A 12,711-nucleotide genomic window follows, 5' to 3' on the forward strand; every position below is an offset into this window, starting at 1 on the left:
TTCAGCCCTTAGACTCAGGTTCAAAGGAGGGAACCAGCTCCCACAAGCATGCACACGCAACACAACACACACAAATGTCAACATTTAGGGAAACTTTCAATCTTGGTTTGGCACATGAGACAAAGACTTAAGATGATAGGAAAGTATTTTATAATTCATTCTTCTTTGATTTCCAAATTCAGGGATAATATTGCCCACCAGAAAGTTGGACATCACCCTTCCTTCCTCCTCATGATAGCTGTAAGAAGTAGGCAAGCACACAGGTGTATGTAAGTGGCGTTAGGAGGTTACGCAGCTGCTTGTGCCCTCGGATGAGACAGTGGAACCCCACCTAGTGGTGAACAATGCACTCCTTACTTGCTTGCCCGTAACCACTTGTTCTAGCTAGTTTGTGTCAACTTAAACTAGTCCTACCTGGTAAGGGTAGACCCTTCCCTAAGGAACCGCCTTAGGCGAGGATTGGCTTGTGGGCCTGTGTGTGTCATTTTCTTGGTTAAGGATTGTTGTGTGAGTGCTCACCCATCTGGACTAGGGGTTCTGGGTTGAATAAGCAGCTCATGGGTGCTGTGAGCAAGTCCTGGAGAGCGACCAGCAAGCAGCTTTTCCACTGTAGGCTCTGCTTCAGTGCTGGCCTCAGGGAACTGAAAAACAAGCCTGATATGCTATGCGCTTCCTTCCTCCCAGTCACACTTGGTCAGTGTCTTAACACAGCAACCGTGAGGCTAACTACAACACAGCTAAGTGAGTTACCACCAACGACTCTAAACTGTTTTTTTTTTTTAAATTATGATTTAATGTTTGTTGATGCAGAGGCACACTTGTAGAGGTCAGAGGACAGCTTTTGTTAGTTCTCCTGCCATGTGGAGTCTAGATCAAAGTCAGGTACTCAAGCTTGGTGGCAAGTCCTGTATCCACCGAGCCATTTCACAGCCTCTTCCCCCCCCAACACACACACACACCCATTTTATTGGGATTTTTATCTAGCCCACAAAATAACAGCATTCATCATGACATATAATAATATACCTCATTGTACCTTGCTCATTTTCGCTCCTTCACTTTGCTCCCCGTCCTCCCACACACAGATCCTCCCTCCAGAGTCCCACTTCTGCCCCCACTCCTCCCTGTCACACACACACACACACACACACACTGAAATCTAGATTTCACTTATGAGAATAACATACTGGATGCTTTAGCGCACACTTTTAATTCCAGCTGGGGAGGCAGAGGCAGGTGGGCCTTTGAGTTCAAGGCCAGCCTGGTGTACATATTGAGTTCCAAGAGGTCAGCCAGGGCCACATACCAAGACCCTGTCTCAAATAATAAACATTTTTAAATGAGAGTAGACACATTGTGTTTCTTCTTCACTCTCTCTCATCTGCCAACTAATGAATTGTTAGGATTATGTACTTAGGTTTTGCATATGAGAGGAGATATATTTGTTATTCTGAGTCTGCCATAAATGAAGATTACTAAGAGAGCTGTGTGCACAAATGGTAGTTGATATTTTATGAGGATTTTACTGAGACGGCTCTTCACAAAATTCTGTTTTCTGTAGAAGATTTATAATTTTAAAGATTACCCAGAAGCACATATGCAGGTCCCATCCCACACATAGGTCACCCAGCAGCGGACGGTCCATGCTGGATGTCCCCCTAGGAGGGCAGCCCTGCTGGGGGCCTTGGTTCCAGTTGCAATCTTCGCTTTGTTTCGAGTATGATTACCCTACCCTGAGAACCCATTCGGTTGCTGTAGATTATTTTGATTACTGTGTGGTGGCTTTTATGTGCACGATTTATACTTTATTCTTCTGGTTTTCTGTAGTAAGGTTTTAAGATAGCTCAGAAATAATCATGACATTGCAAAAAAAAAAATAAATCCAAACCAAACCATGGAAGTATGTGTAACCTAACCTTTCCCTTGCTTATGACACTTACTGATGGTAATAGTGGATTAAGAGGCGCAATAGAAACACCGCAGTTTTAAGTTAATAATCTAAAGTTTCATAATTGTGTGTTTAAGTTCTTAGAAATAAGCAATTTCTGTATGTTCCTCTCAGTTCTTTATTACATATGAACTTGCTTAAGGGGACAGATTGAATCTTAGGTTTCCTTCTTTCCTTCCTTCCTTCCTTCCTTCCTTCCTTCCTTCCTTCCTTCCTTCCTTCCTTCCTCCCTCCCTCCCTCCCTCCCTCCCTCCCTCCCTTCCTTCCTTTCTCACTGCTAGGGATCGAACCCTCGGCCTTCCACCTGTTCAGTAGGTACTCAACTATTAAGCTACACCGCAGTCCACCTCCTTATCCTACTTCCCATATCCCCAAGTTCCCATCCCAAGGCAGAGAGAGTATACAAAACCATACTAATGTAATTGAATGACTGGAAAAACTTACTGGCCCTTCCTGGAGGGTTCTGTGCTCACGTTATACCACCAACACTTACAATCGGTTCATTTCACATTGACCCTTGGGCAAGTTGTAATATGTACAGTTAAGAGGACTCTCATTCATTTTTTTAATGAATTTCCCACTTTCTCGTTTTTTAATGGACCCCCTGCAGCCCTGGTATTTAATTTCTTTATAGTCCTGCTCCACTCGGATTTAACTTCCTACTGCGTGACAGACTTGGGATGGGATGGGAGGTCCTGTGACCGTTTCCAATTCATTATTAAAAAGGGATTTTTGTTATTTCAGAGTCCATTATAAAGAATAAATGAATGAATTTCACATTTTAACAAGAAAGGCCAAGACTTGAATGACCAAGGCTGAAATGGCATGCCCTAAGCAACCATCTGAACCTCTGACACACTCAGTGATTCTGTACTGGGGATCTTGAGACATAATCTGAGAGAGAGAGAAAGAAGGAAAGAAAGAGAGAAAGAAGGAAGAAGGAAAGAAAGAAAAAGAGAGAAAAAAGGAAAGAAAGAAGATAGAAAGAGAGAAAGGAAGGAAGGAAGAAAGAAAGAAGGAAAGAAAGAAAGAAAGAAAGAAAGAAAGAAAGAAAGAAAGAAAGAAAGAAAGAAAGAAAGAAAGAAAGAAAGGAAGGAAGGAAGGAAGGAAGGAAGAAAGAGACAGATGGACGAACAGAAGGAGGGAGGGAAAGAGGGAGGGAGGGAAGGAAGGAAGGAAAGAAGGAAGGAAGGAAGAGAAGAAAGAAAGAGACAGATGGACGAACAGAAGGAGGGAGGGAAAGAGGGAGGGAGGGAAGGAAGGAAGGAAAGAAGGAAGGAAGGAAGGAAGGAAGGAAGGAAGGAAGGAAGGAAGGAAGGAAGGAAGGAAGGAAGGAAGGAAAGAAGGAAAAGAAAAAACAGATTGGAACAAAGTTGGAGGTTTGTATAAGCTTGGCCCAGCGACTGGCACTATTAGAAGGTATAGTCTTGTTGGAGTAGGTGTGGCCTTGTTGGAGTGTGTCACTGTGGGGTGGGCTTTGAGACCCTCCTCCTAGCCTAGTGGGAGCAATTCAGTTCCTGACTTCCTTTGGATAAAGATATAGAACTCTTAGCTCCTCCTGCATCGTGCCTGCCTGGAAGCTGCCCTGTTTCCTGCCTTGATGATTAAGGGACTGAAGCTCGTCATCTGTCAGCCAGCCCCTATTAGATGTTGTCCTTATAAGAGTTGCCTTGCTCATGGTGTCTGTTTATAGCGGTAAGACCGTAAGACAGAGTGGAAGATGGTTTAAAAACAGAACACAGCACATGAAAGCAGAACTTAGCACTAAGCTACGAACAGCTAACTGCACAGCGTTGTCAGATCTGCTGTCACTCAGACCCAAGCCTAGTGCAGTGCGCTCCTCCTTTTTGAATCCCTGTAGACCTCTTCCTGTCTGGATTTGCTCAATGAGCCTCTCAGAACTCAGCCAAAGCAAAACTACCCCCTGCAGCATCTGCTGGCCACTCCCTACCTGGGTTAGATCTTCCTTCTGTGTGCTCTATTGTGCTGTCTCCAACACAGCCCCAGCAGTGCTGTGAGATAATGACCAGTCTCTCTTCAACACAAACATTGATCTTTTTATTATAGGGTTTGCCATATGGAGTGTCTTAGTTAATGTTCTATTGCTGTGAAGAGACATCGTGACCACAGCAACTCTTAAAAAAGAAAACATGTAGTTGAGGATGGCTTACCATTTCAGAGGATAGTACATTATTGTAATGGTAGAAAGCAGGAAGACGTGGTACTGGAGAAGGGGCTGAGAGTTCCACACCTGGACCTGCAGACAGCAAGAAGAGGCAGACACATGATGTGACTTGAGCACTTGTAACCTCAAAGCCTGACCCTAGTGACACACTTCTTCCAACAAGGCCATACCTACTCCAACAGGTCACAGCTCTTAATGGTGCCATTCCCTATGGGCCAATGGGGGCCATTTTTATTCGAACCACCACACTAGGTATTCAGTAATGCTTGTGGAAACTCCTTGGGACAATTCTAAGTTAGCAAATAAGTTGAAAAAGAAGCCAGACGTAGTGAGTATGCATGTAATTGGGCAACTTGGGAGGGGGAGGCCAGAGGATCAGTGTTTTTTTCACTAAAAATGACCGGCTTTAATGACCTGGAACTTTAGCAAGTAGTAGACCCTGTCTCTAGAACAGAATGAAGAACTGCAGACATTGTCCTCAAGATGAGGAAAGAAATCTGTGCCTTCAGCACCTCATGGTACATTTTCCAAAACTGACCATATAATTGGTCACAAAACAGGCCTCAATAGATACAAGAAGATTGAAATAGTCCCATGCATCCTATCAGATCACCACGGTCTAAGGCTGGTCTTCAATGATAACAAAAGCAATGGAAAGCCCACATGCACATGGAAGCTGAACAACGCTCTACTCAATGATAATTTGGACAAGGAAGAAATAAGAAAGAAATTAAAACACCTTTTAGAATTTAATGAAAATGAAGGCACAACATACCAAAACATATTGGGCACAATGAAAGCAGTGGTAAGAGGAAAACTCTTAGCTCTAAGTTCCTCCAAAAAGAAACTGAAGAGAGCTTACACTAGCAGCTTGACAGCACACCTGAAAGCTTTAGAACAAAAAGAAGCAAATACACCCAAGAGGAGTAGATGGCAGGAAGCAATCAAACTCAGAAAATAGAAAATATTAGATAAACACTTAGCCACAGTAACCAGTGGGTACAGAGACTATATCCAAATTAATAAAATCAGAAATGAAAAGGGAGACATAACAACAGAAACTGAGGAAATTCAAATAACCATCAGGCCCTACTATAACAGACTACACTCAACAACACTGGAAAATCTGGATGAAATGGACAATTTTCTAGACAGATATCAGGTACCAAAGTTAAATCAAGATCAGATAAACCATCTAAACAGTCCCATAACCCTTAAAGAAATAGCAGCAGTCATTAAAAGTCTCCCAACCAAAACAAACCAAAACAAACAAACAAAAAAACCCCAGGGTTTAGTGCAGAGTTCTCTCAGACCTTCAAAGAAGACCTAATAGCAATACTCTCCAAACTATTCCACAAAATAGAAACAGAAGGAACTCTACCCAATTCATTCTATGAAGCCACAATTACGCTTATACCTAAACCACACAAAGACCCAACAAAGAAAGGGAACTTCAGACAAATTTCCTTTATGACTATCAATGCAAAAATAATCAAAAAATTCTCTCAATCAGAATCCAAGAACACATCAAAACTATCATCCATCATGATCAAGTAGGCTTCATCCCAGGGATGCAGGGATGGTTCAATATATGGAAATCCATCAACGTAATCCACTATATAAACAAACTCAAAGACAAAAACCACATGATCATCTTATTAGATGTCGAGAAAGCATTTGACAAAATTCAATACCTCTTCATGGTAAAAAGTCTTGGAAAGATCAGGAATTCAAGGCCCATACCTAAACATAGTAAAAGCAATATACAGCAAACCAGTAGCCAACATCAAACTAAATGGAGAGAAACCTGAAGCAATCCCACTAAAATCAGGCACTAGACAAGGCTGCCCACTCTCTCCCTACCTATTTAATATAGTACTCAAAGTCCTAGCCAGAGCAATTAGACAACAAAAGGAGATCAAGGGGATACAAATTGGAAAGGAAGAAGTCAAAATATCACTATTTGCAAATGATATGATAGTATACATAAGTGAGTCCCAAAATTCCACCAGAGAACTCCCAAAGCTCATAAACAACTTCAACAAAGTGACTGGATATAAAATTAACTCAAACAAATCAGTAGCTATCCTCTACTCAAAGGATAAACAGGATGAGAAGGAAGTTAGGGAAATGATTCCCTTCACAATAGTCACAAATAATATTACATACCTTGGCGTGACTCTAACCAAGCAAGTGAAAGAGCTGTATGACAAGAACTTCAAGTCTCTGAAGAAAGAAATCAAAAGCTGGGCGTGGTGGCACATGCTTTAATCCCAGCACTTGGGAGACAGAGGCAGGCAGATTTCTGAGTTCGAGGCCAGTCTGGTCTACAAAGTGAGTTCCTGGACAGCCAGGGCTATACAGAGAAACCCTGCCTCAAAAAACCAAAATAAATAAATAAATAAAAGAAAGAAAGAAATCAAAGATCCGAGAAGATGGAAAGATCTCCCATGCTTATGGATTGGCAGGATTAATATAGTAAAAATGGCCATCTTGCTGAAAGCAATCTACAGATTCAATCAACTCACCATCAAAATTCCAACTTAATTCTTCATAGAGTTAGACACAGCATTTTGCAAATTCATTTGGAACAACAACAACAAAAAAAAAACCCAACAGGATATCTAAAACTATTCTCAACAATAAAAGAACTTCTGGGGGAATTACCATCCCTGACCTCAAGTTGTATTACAGAGGAACAGTGATTAAAAAGTGTATGGTATTGGTACGGTGACAGGCAGGTAGATCAATGGAATAGAATCGAAGACCCAGAAATGAACCCACATACCTATGGTCACTTGGTCTTTGACAAAGGAGCTAAAACCATCCAGTGGAAAAAAGACAACATTTTCAACAAATGGTGCTGGCTCAACTGGCGGTTAGCATGTAGAAGAATGCAAATTGATTCATTCTTATCTCCTTGTACAAAGCTCAAGTGCAAGTAGAACAAGGATCTCCACGTAAAACTAGATACACTGAAACTTATAGAGGAGAAAGTGGGGAAGAGCCTCAAACACATGGGCACAGGGGAAAACTTCCTGAACAGAACACCAATGGCTTTTGCTCTAAGATCAACAATAGACAAATGGGGCCTCATAAAATGCAAAGCTTCTGCAAGGCAAAGGACACTGTCAACAGGACAAAACGGCCACCAACAGATTGTGAAAAAACCTTTACCAACCCTACATCTGATAGAGGGATAATATCCAAGGTAGACAAAGAACTCAAGAAGCTAGACTCCAGAGAATCAAATAACCTATTAAAAAGTGAGGTACAGAGCTAAACAAAGAATTCTCAGCTGAGGAATATGGAATGGCTGAGAAGCACCTACAGAAATGTTCAACATCCTTAGTCATCAGGGAAATGCAAATCAAAACAACCCTGAGATTCCACCTCACACCAGTCAGAATGGCTAAGATCAAAAACTCAGGTGAGAGCAGATGCTGGCGAGGATGTGGAGAAAGAGGAGCACTGCTCCATGGTTGGTGGGATTGCAAGCTGGTACAAACTCTCTGGAAATCAGTCTGGTGGTTCCTCGGAAAACTGAACATATTACTACCTGAGGACTGGTAGTTTGGGACTAGAACTTGAGTCCTCTTCAAGGGGGCTCTTAACCACTGTCTCATCTCTGCAGACCTTTGCAGCCAGCATTGCCCGAGCTCTTGTTGCTCTCTCAGATTCCTTTGCTTTTGCCTATCTGTGGCTGTGGCTCTGCTTTGACAGCTTTCCTACCCTCCAGCCAGCTCTTCCCTTCTGCCTGCCTGGGTCACCAGTTCCTGCAGGTCCCAGCTCTTTCCCAACTGTCAGTGCAGCCTCCTTTCTCTCTTCCTCTGTGGCTTGGCCTGTCCTGTGCCCTCTGCCACTCTGCGCCCTCTGGTTTGTCAAAGCAGTTGATGACTCCACTGCTTCTGGTGCTCAGCGTGCTGCCCCAACTCGGTGACTGCCATCGCTGACTCCCCTGCTTCTTGTCTCTGCTTTTTTCTTTGTATAACCAGCTCGACCTACTCTACACAAGTAGGCAAGAGAAGACCATTCTTGTGCTGGGTAGTTGTACTTCAACTTGGCACAAGCTAAAGTCATCTGAAAAGAGGGAACCTCAACTGAGAATTTGCCTCCATAAGCTCGAACTGTAGGCAGAGCTGTAAGGCTTTTTTTTTTTTTTTTTTTTTGGTTTTTCGAGACAGGGTTTCTTTGGAACTCACTTTGTAGACCAGGCTGGCCTCGAACTCAGAAATCCGCCTGCCTCTGTCTCCCGAGTGCTGGGATTAAAGGAGTGTGCCACCACACCCTGCTTGGCATTTTCTTAATGATTGATGTGGGAGGGCCCAACCCATTGTAAGTAGTGCCATCCCTGGACAGGTGATCCTGGATCCTATAAGAAAGCAGGCTGAGCAAACCATGGAGAGCAAGCCAGCAGGCAACACCCCTTCATGGCGTCTGCATCAGCTCCTGCCTACAGTTTTAAGTCTGTCTGAATTCCTGTCCTGACTTCCTACAATAATGGACTACAATTAGGAAGTATAACACCCCCACCCACCCCATCCCCCCCCAAAAACCCTTTCCTTCCCAACTTGCTTTTGGTCATGTTGTTTTATTGCAACAATAGAAACCCTAACTAAGAAAATTGTGTAGGTGACTTTCTTTTTCTTTTTTTTTTTAATTTTGGGACAGGTTCTCACTATGTAGCCTCGACTGGCTTGAAACTTATTATAGAGTCCCGGGTGGCCTTGAACTTACAAACTAAGGTCCTCTTGTTTCTGCCTTCCGATTACTGGAATTAAAGTGCATCACTACTACTGACCTGGAGAAGCCTTCTATTGGACCTAAGGTTGTAACACCAGAGCAGGGAAACACAATGGTGCCTCCCCAGCTGGTTTACCAACCAGCCAAACACCTGGATTACATGGCTAGAGGGGCGGGCGGGGGTAGGGGGTGGGGGCGGGGGATAGTGTACCAATCACAGCAAAACTCTCACACAGATGGTTTGTGTTCACACCAAAGACAACGACTGTAACTTTTGAGCTGCCAGGTAAAGTGCTTCTCTTCTGGGCTGGTTAGAAATAGTTACAGGGCATGTGCTAGCAAAACCGTCCTGAACTGAAACACTCCGGGCTGGGGCTGTAACCTTGGGAGCTGTAGCAAAGAGCTTTGATCGCCATTCTGTAGTTTCCTCAAGGCATCTGTGCTGCGCTCAGAGTGGCAGAGTGTTTGACTGACAGTCCTTTGGCTCGAGGCAGCCAGGAATCAGGGGAAGCCTAACAGCTGCCAATTAGGAAGCCAAATTGCCTCCCCACCCCCACATGTTTGCCATTTACAGGAAAGCGAGCATCGAGCATCGGGAGTGCTTACAATGTGAGCCTACAGAACTGATCGTTAACGCTAATAGCGGTTTTAACAGTGATTTCGCAATGCTTAACTCCTGCCCCTCGGGGAGCAGGGTCCTTTCATGTGTCCCCCAAAGAGAAGCAAGTTCTGCTGTGGAAGAAAATTTCCCAGTGTCTGGATTTGGGCCAGCCTGTAATGAACTGCAAACCTCTGGAGCATCTAGAGTCCTGGGCTGACTTTGCCAGTGATCTGAGGCCGAGGAGAGGCTCATCCCAAGCCTTGGAGCCCACCTGGAGGTGGAGCTTTGGCAAACTCATTTTTCTTCCTCTTTCCAGCTGGGCAAAGGAGCGCAATTTCCAGGGACCTTTCAGCTCCCCGCTCCCAGTCCATTCCTCGGAGCCCTGGAGTTTTGGTTCAAGTGGTGGCAGGGTTTGGGGTAGGTAGCTCGGAGTGTCCTCCAACTTTTTAGTGGATGGTGGCCTTGAACTCCCAATCATCAGCCTGCGTTCCCAAATCTGAGGTCCCAAGCAAGCCTCACTACTTCCGGTCCTGGCTTCTGTTGGGTTTCGACATCAACAGCTGCATGGTGTGAATCCAGCTCCTGTTTCCTTTCTCAAGACGTATGTGAGGGAGCCAGGCACCAGAAATATAACCCTAGGAAGAAGTTCGTCACTCGTTTGCGCTTTTTTAAAGAGAGAGAGAAAAAAAAATTGTTTCTTTTTTGTCGGAGGAAAAATACCCAGCCTGGAGCCCGGGTGTGTACCAAGCGAAGTCAAAGCAGGGACACACCCTCCTGTCGCCGCCCCAGTCGGCGGGGCGGGCAGAGCCCACAGCGGGCTGGGCTATAGCGGCCGGATGAGGATGCGTCGTTAATGCCAGGAGCTCGGCCCCGGCAGGAGGATGCTCCCGAGCGGGCTATGTCTGGGTCGGTGGCGGCTGCTGCGGACGATCCGAGCCCGGGGAAGCGGGGGTCCGAGGGCGCTGCCACCCACACCCCAGGTAAGGCGCGGCGCGGGCTCGGGAGCCTCGAGTGGAAAGTTTGCGTTGGGCAAGTTCGGCAGGAGTGAAAGCAGTTCCCTGCGTGCTGCTCCGCACCCCGACAGGTGGTGGCCGCGGGTGACTTGTCCCGGGGCTGTGGGGGAGACAGGCCAGGAGCGGCCAGCGCGGGGCGCATCTCCCGGGAGCGCAGCCCGCTGACCCCACCGCTGTGTCCTGCGGTCTGTAGTCGCCGGGGTGGAGGGGAGGCCGCGAGAGCTTGGTGGGCTGTGTCATCGGAGGGTGGCTGTCATCGGGGTGGGCTGTAACCTGGGATGCTGTCTTCCAGGGTGGACTGGCCCAGGACCCTGTCTTGCCCCTCCTCCAAACCCGGAGCCCCTCCCTTTCGTTACATGTAAACCGAGTCAGTGGTGAATCAGAAGTGTGTGCTGTAACAGTTAGGCGGGCACAGTTTGTGTCATGGCCTGTGTGGAACCTCGAGGAGGAGGGAAGAGGTGTGGATGGGCACAGAAAAGGAAGAAGAGCGGGAACGTGCTGAGTTTACTAGCTTCATGATACAAAGGGGGCCAGGGGAAAGGGACCCGAGGCTGCTTGGGGCTGGGACTGGAGCTGAGTCTGCCCACCCCTCAATTACTGGGTTAGCTTTCAGACTGCTAAAGGGAGAACGATATATGAACATATTTACTATCTCTCACTGCAGTGAGAAAGGAGCTGTGTCAGCTCCATCACTTTCAGTTCCTGTATCTTTCCGACTCGACTGCCCCAGTCCCTCAATCCTTGGATTCTGCCCCCAAGTATAGTCTTAATACCCCAGAATTTACACTGATGAAAGAAATATTTCAATGCTTAAAGAAACACTTTTGTTAAATGTTTGAAAGCAAGCAGAAACGTCCATTTTGACACTTATACCTAAGGCAAACTCCTTAAAACTTACTGAGGGCAAACTCAGTGAAGTGGTTTCAGAAAAGTTCTCTCAGAGACAAAGACATTCCGAACACTCTAAGTACTCACTCCTTTCTTGGCCTCACACCACAGAAACACAGTGATAATTAAACAGTGCTGACTAGAAAGCTTATTTGACAATTTCGAAGTGTTGCGAATGGAGCCAAACAGCGAGGCTCTATTAGGCCACACCCACCTACTACTAGGTCTCTCCCATTTAATTACCTGGAGTAAAGGTAGAGGGTTTCCAAGACTGTGGCTGTCCTTTCCCAAATGACCGACGCCAGCTCTAAATTCTTTCTCTCTGCACTGTCCACTTAAAGCACCATATACCTGACTCCAATGGAAAAAGATAGAGAGGGTTTGTAGCTCCATAGGCATCTTAAGAAACCTAAGTTTGAATTTCATTTGCAGTCTTAAGTCAGCTGCCCGGGCCATGAAGACAAGTCACAGAACTTCCAGGAGTGGGAGCGCTTCCATAATTTTGCCTATGTGATGAAAGATAAAGAATAAAGCCAAGCCTGCAGGGCTGCATCTCTGTGTGCAGCTTTGGATTCTCTACCCCCTAAGACTTTCAGCTACAGCTGCTGGACCATTTTCTGTGATCAGATCTCCCTACTGTAGGGACATTTCCTTCTCTTATTGCTTTCCATATGAGATGCTCTGTGGCTAAAGGCCAACATCCTTGTTATCCCCCCCCCCAAAAAAAACATCCCCCATCCCAAGCCTGTGAAAGAGCAAGGGATAGGGTAGAAAAGAAAGGAAACAAAGGAAGAAAAAGGTGGTTTTCTCATAAAATCCTAGCTTGCAAGGACTTGTTATAAGACACATATTTAATAAGCAACAATAATTAGTCTTTTCTGAAATTATAGGTCTGCGTCTAATAACTTTGAAAAATATATGGTTCTCATCCTTTTTGTGGTAGGTGAGTAATTGTCTGTGTTTTATGTATGGGAAAAACCCCACAGTTTGTTGACATGATACATTTAATGTTGCAGAATTGTTTATTAAAGAACATCTCTTGTCTGAAGCAAAAACAAATGGGTATATTGCATTATCTTTGGCCTGGCCTGGAATCCATGATCATCATGTCTGATGACACGATTATCATTTCTGGAGACAGCACATCTGCCTCCAGCGCTAGGTGGTTGTCAGGGTGATCGGAGGCTCCTGCTGGTGCGTGTGGACACTGCTTTGAGCCATTAAAGTGCCTGGTGAGTTATATCCAAACAGAAAGCTCTTGCCTAGTTGTGCCTTTCATAATTTGGGTTTTCTGCTGCTTAGATCGAAACACTCCCAAATAGGATTTTGTGTT

The 12,711-nt window shown here is 45.2% G+C and overlaps 1 protein-coding gene across 1 annotated transcript in view; it reads left to right on the plus strand.

Moving 5' to 3' along the window:
- Window positions 1–9,800: 9,800 nt before the first annotated feature.
- The window catches only part of Mcub (mitochondrial calcium uniporter dominant negative subunit beta), a 70,071-nt gene continuing 67,160 nt past the window's right edge, over window positions 9,801–12,711 (plus strand). Inside the window, exon 1 of the mRNA XM_021158648.2 lies at window positions 9,801–10,457. Within this exon, the coding sequence (XP_021014307.1) occupies window positions 10,359–10,457 (99 nt within the window). The 5' untranslated portion in view covers window positions 9,801–10,358. The remainder of the gene's footprint in view (window positions 10,458–12,711) is intronic.

Source organism: Mus caroli, unplaced genomic scaffold, assembly GCF_978045245.1.
Source record: "Mus caroli unplaced genomic scaffold, Mus_caroli_1 scaffold_3, whole genome shotgun sequence".
NCBI classification, from domain to species: domain Eukaryota; kingdom Metazoa; phylum Chordata; class Mammalia; order Rodentia; family Muridae; genus Mus; species Mus caroli.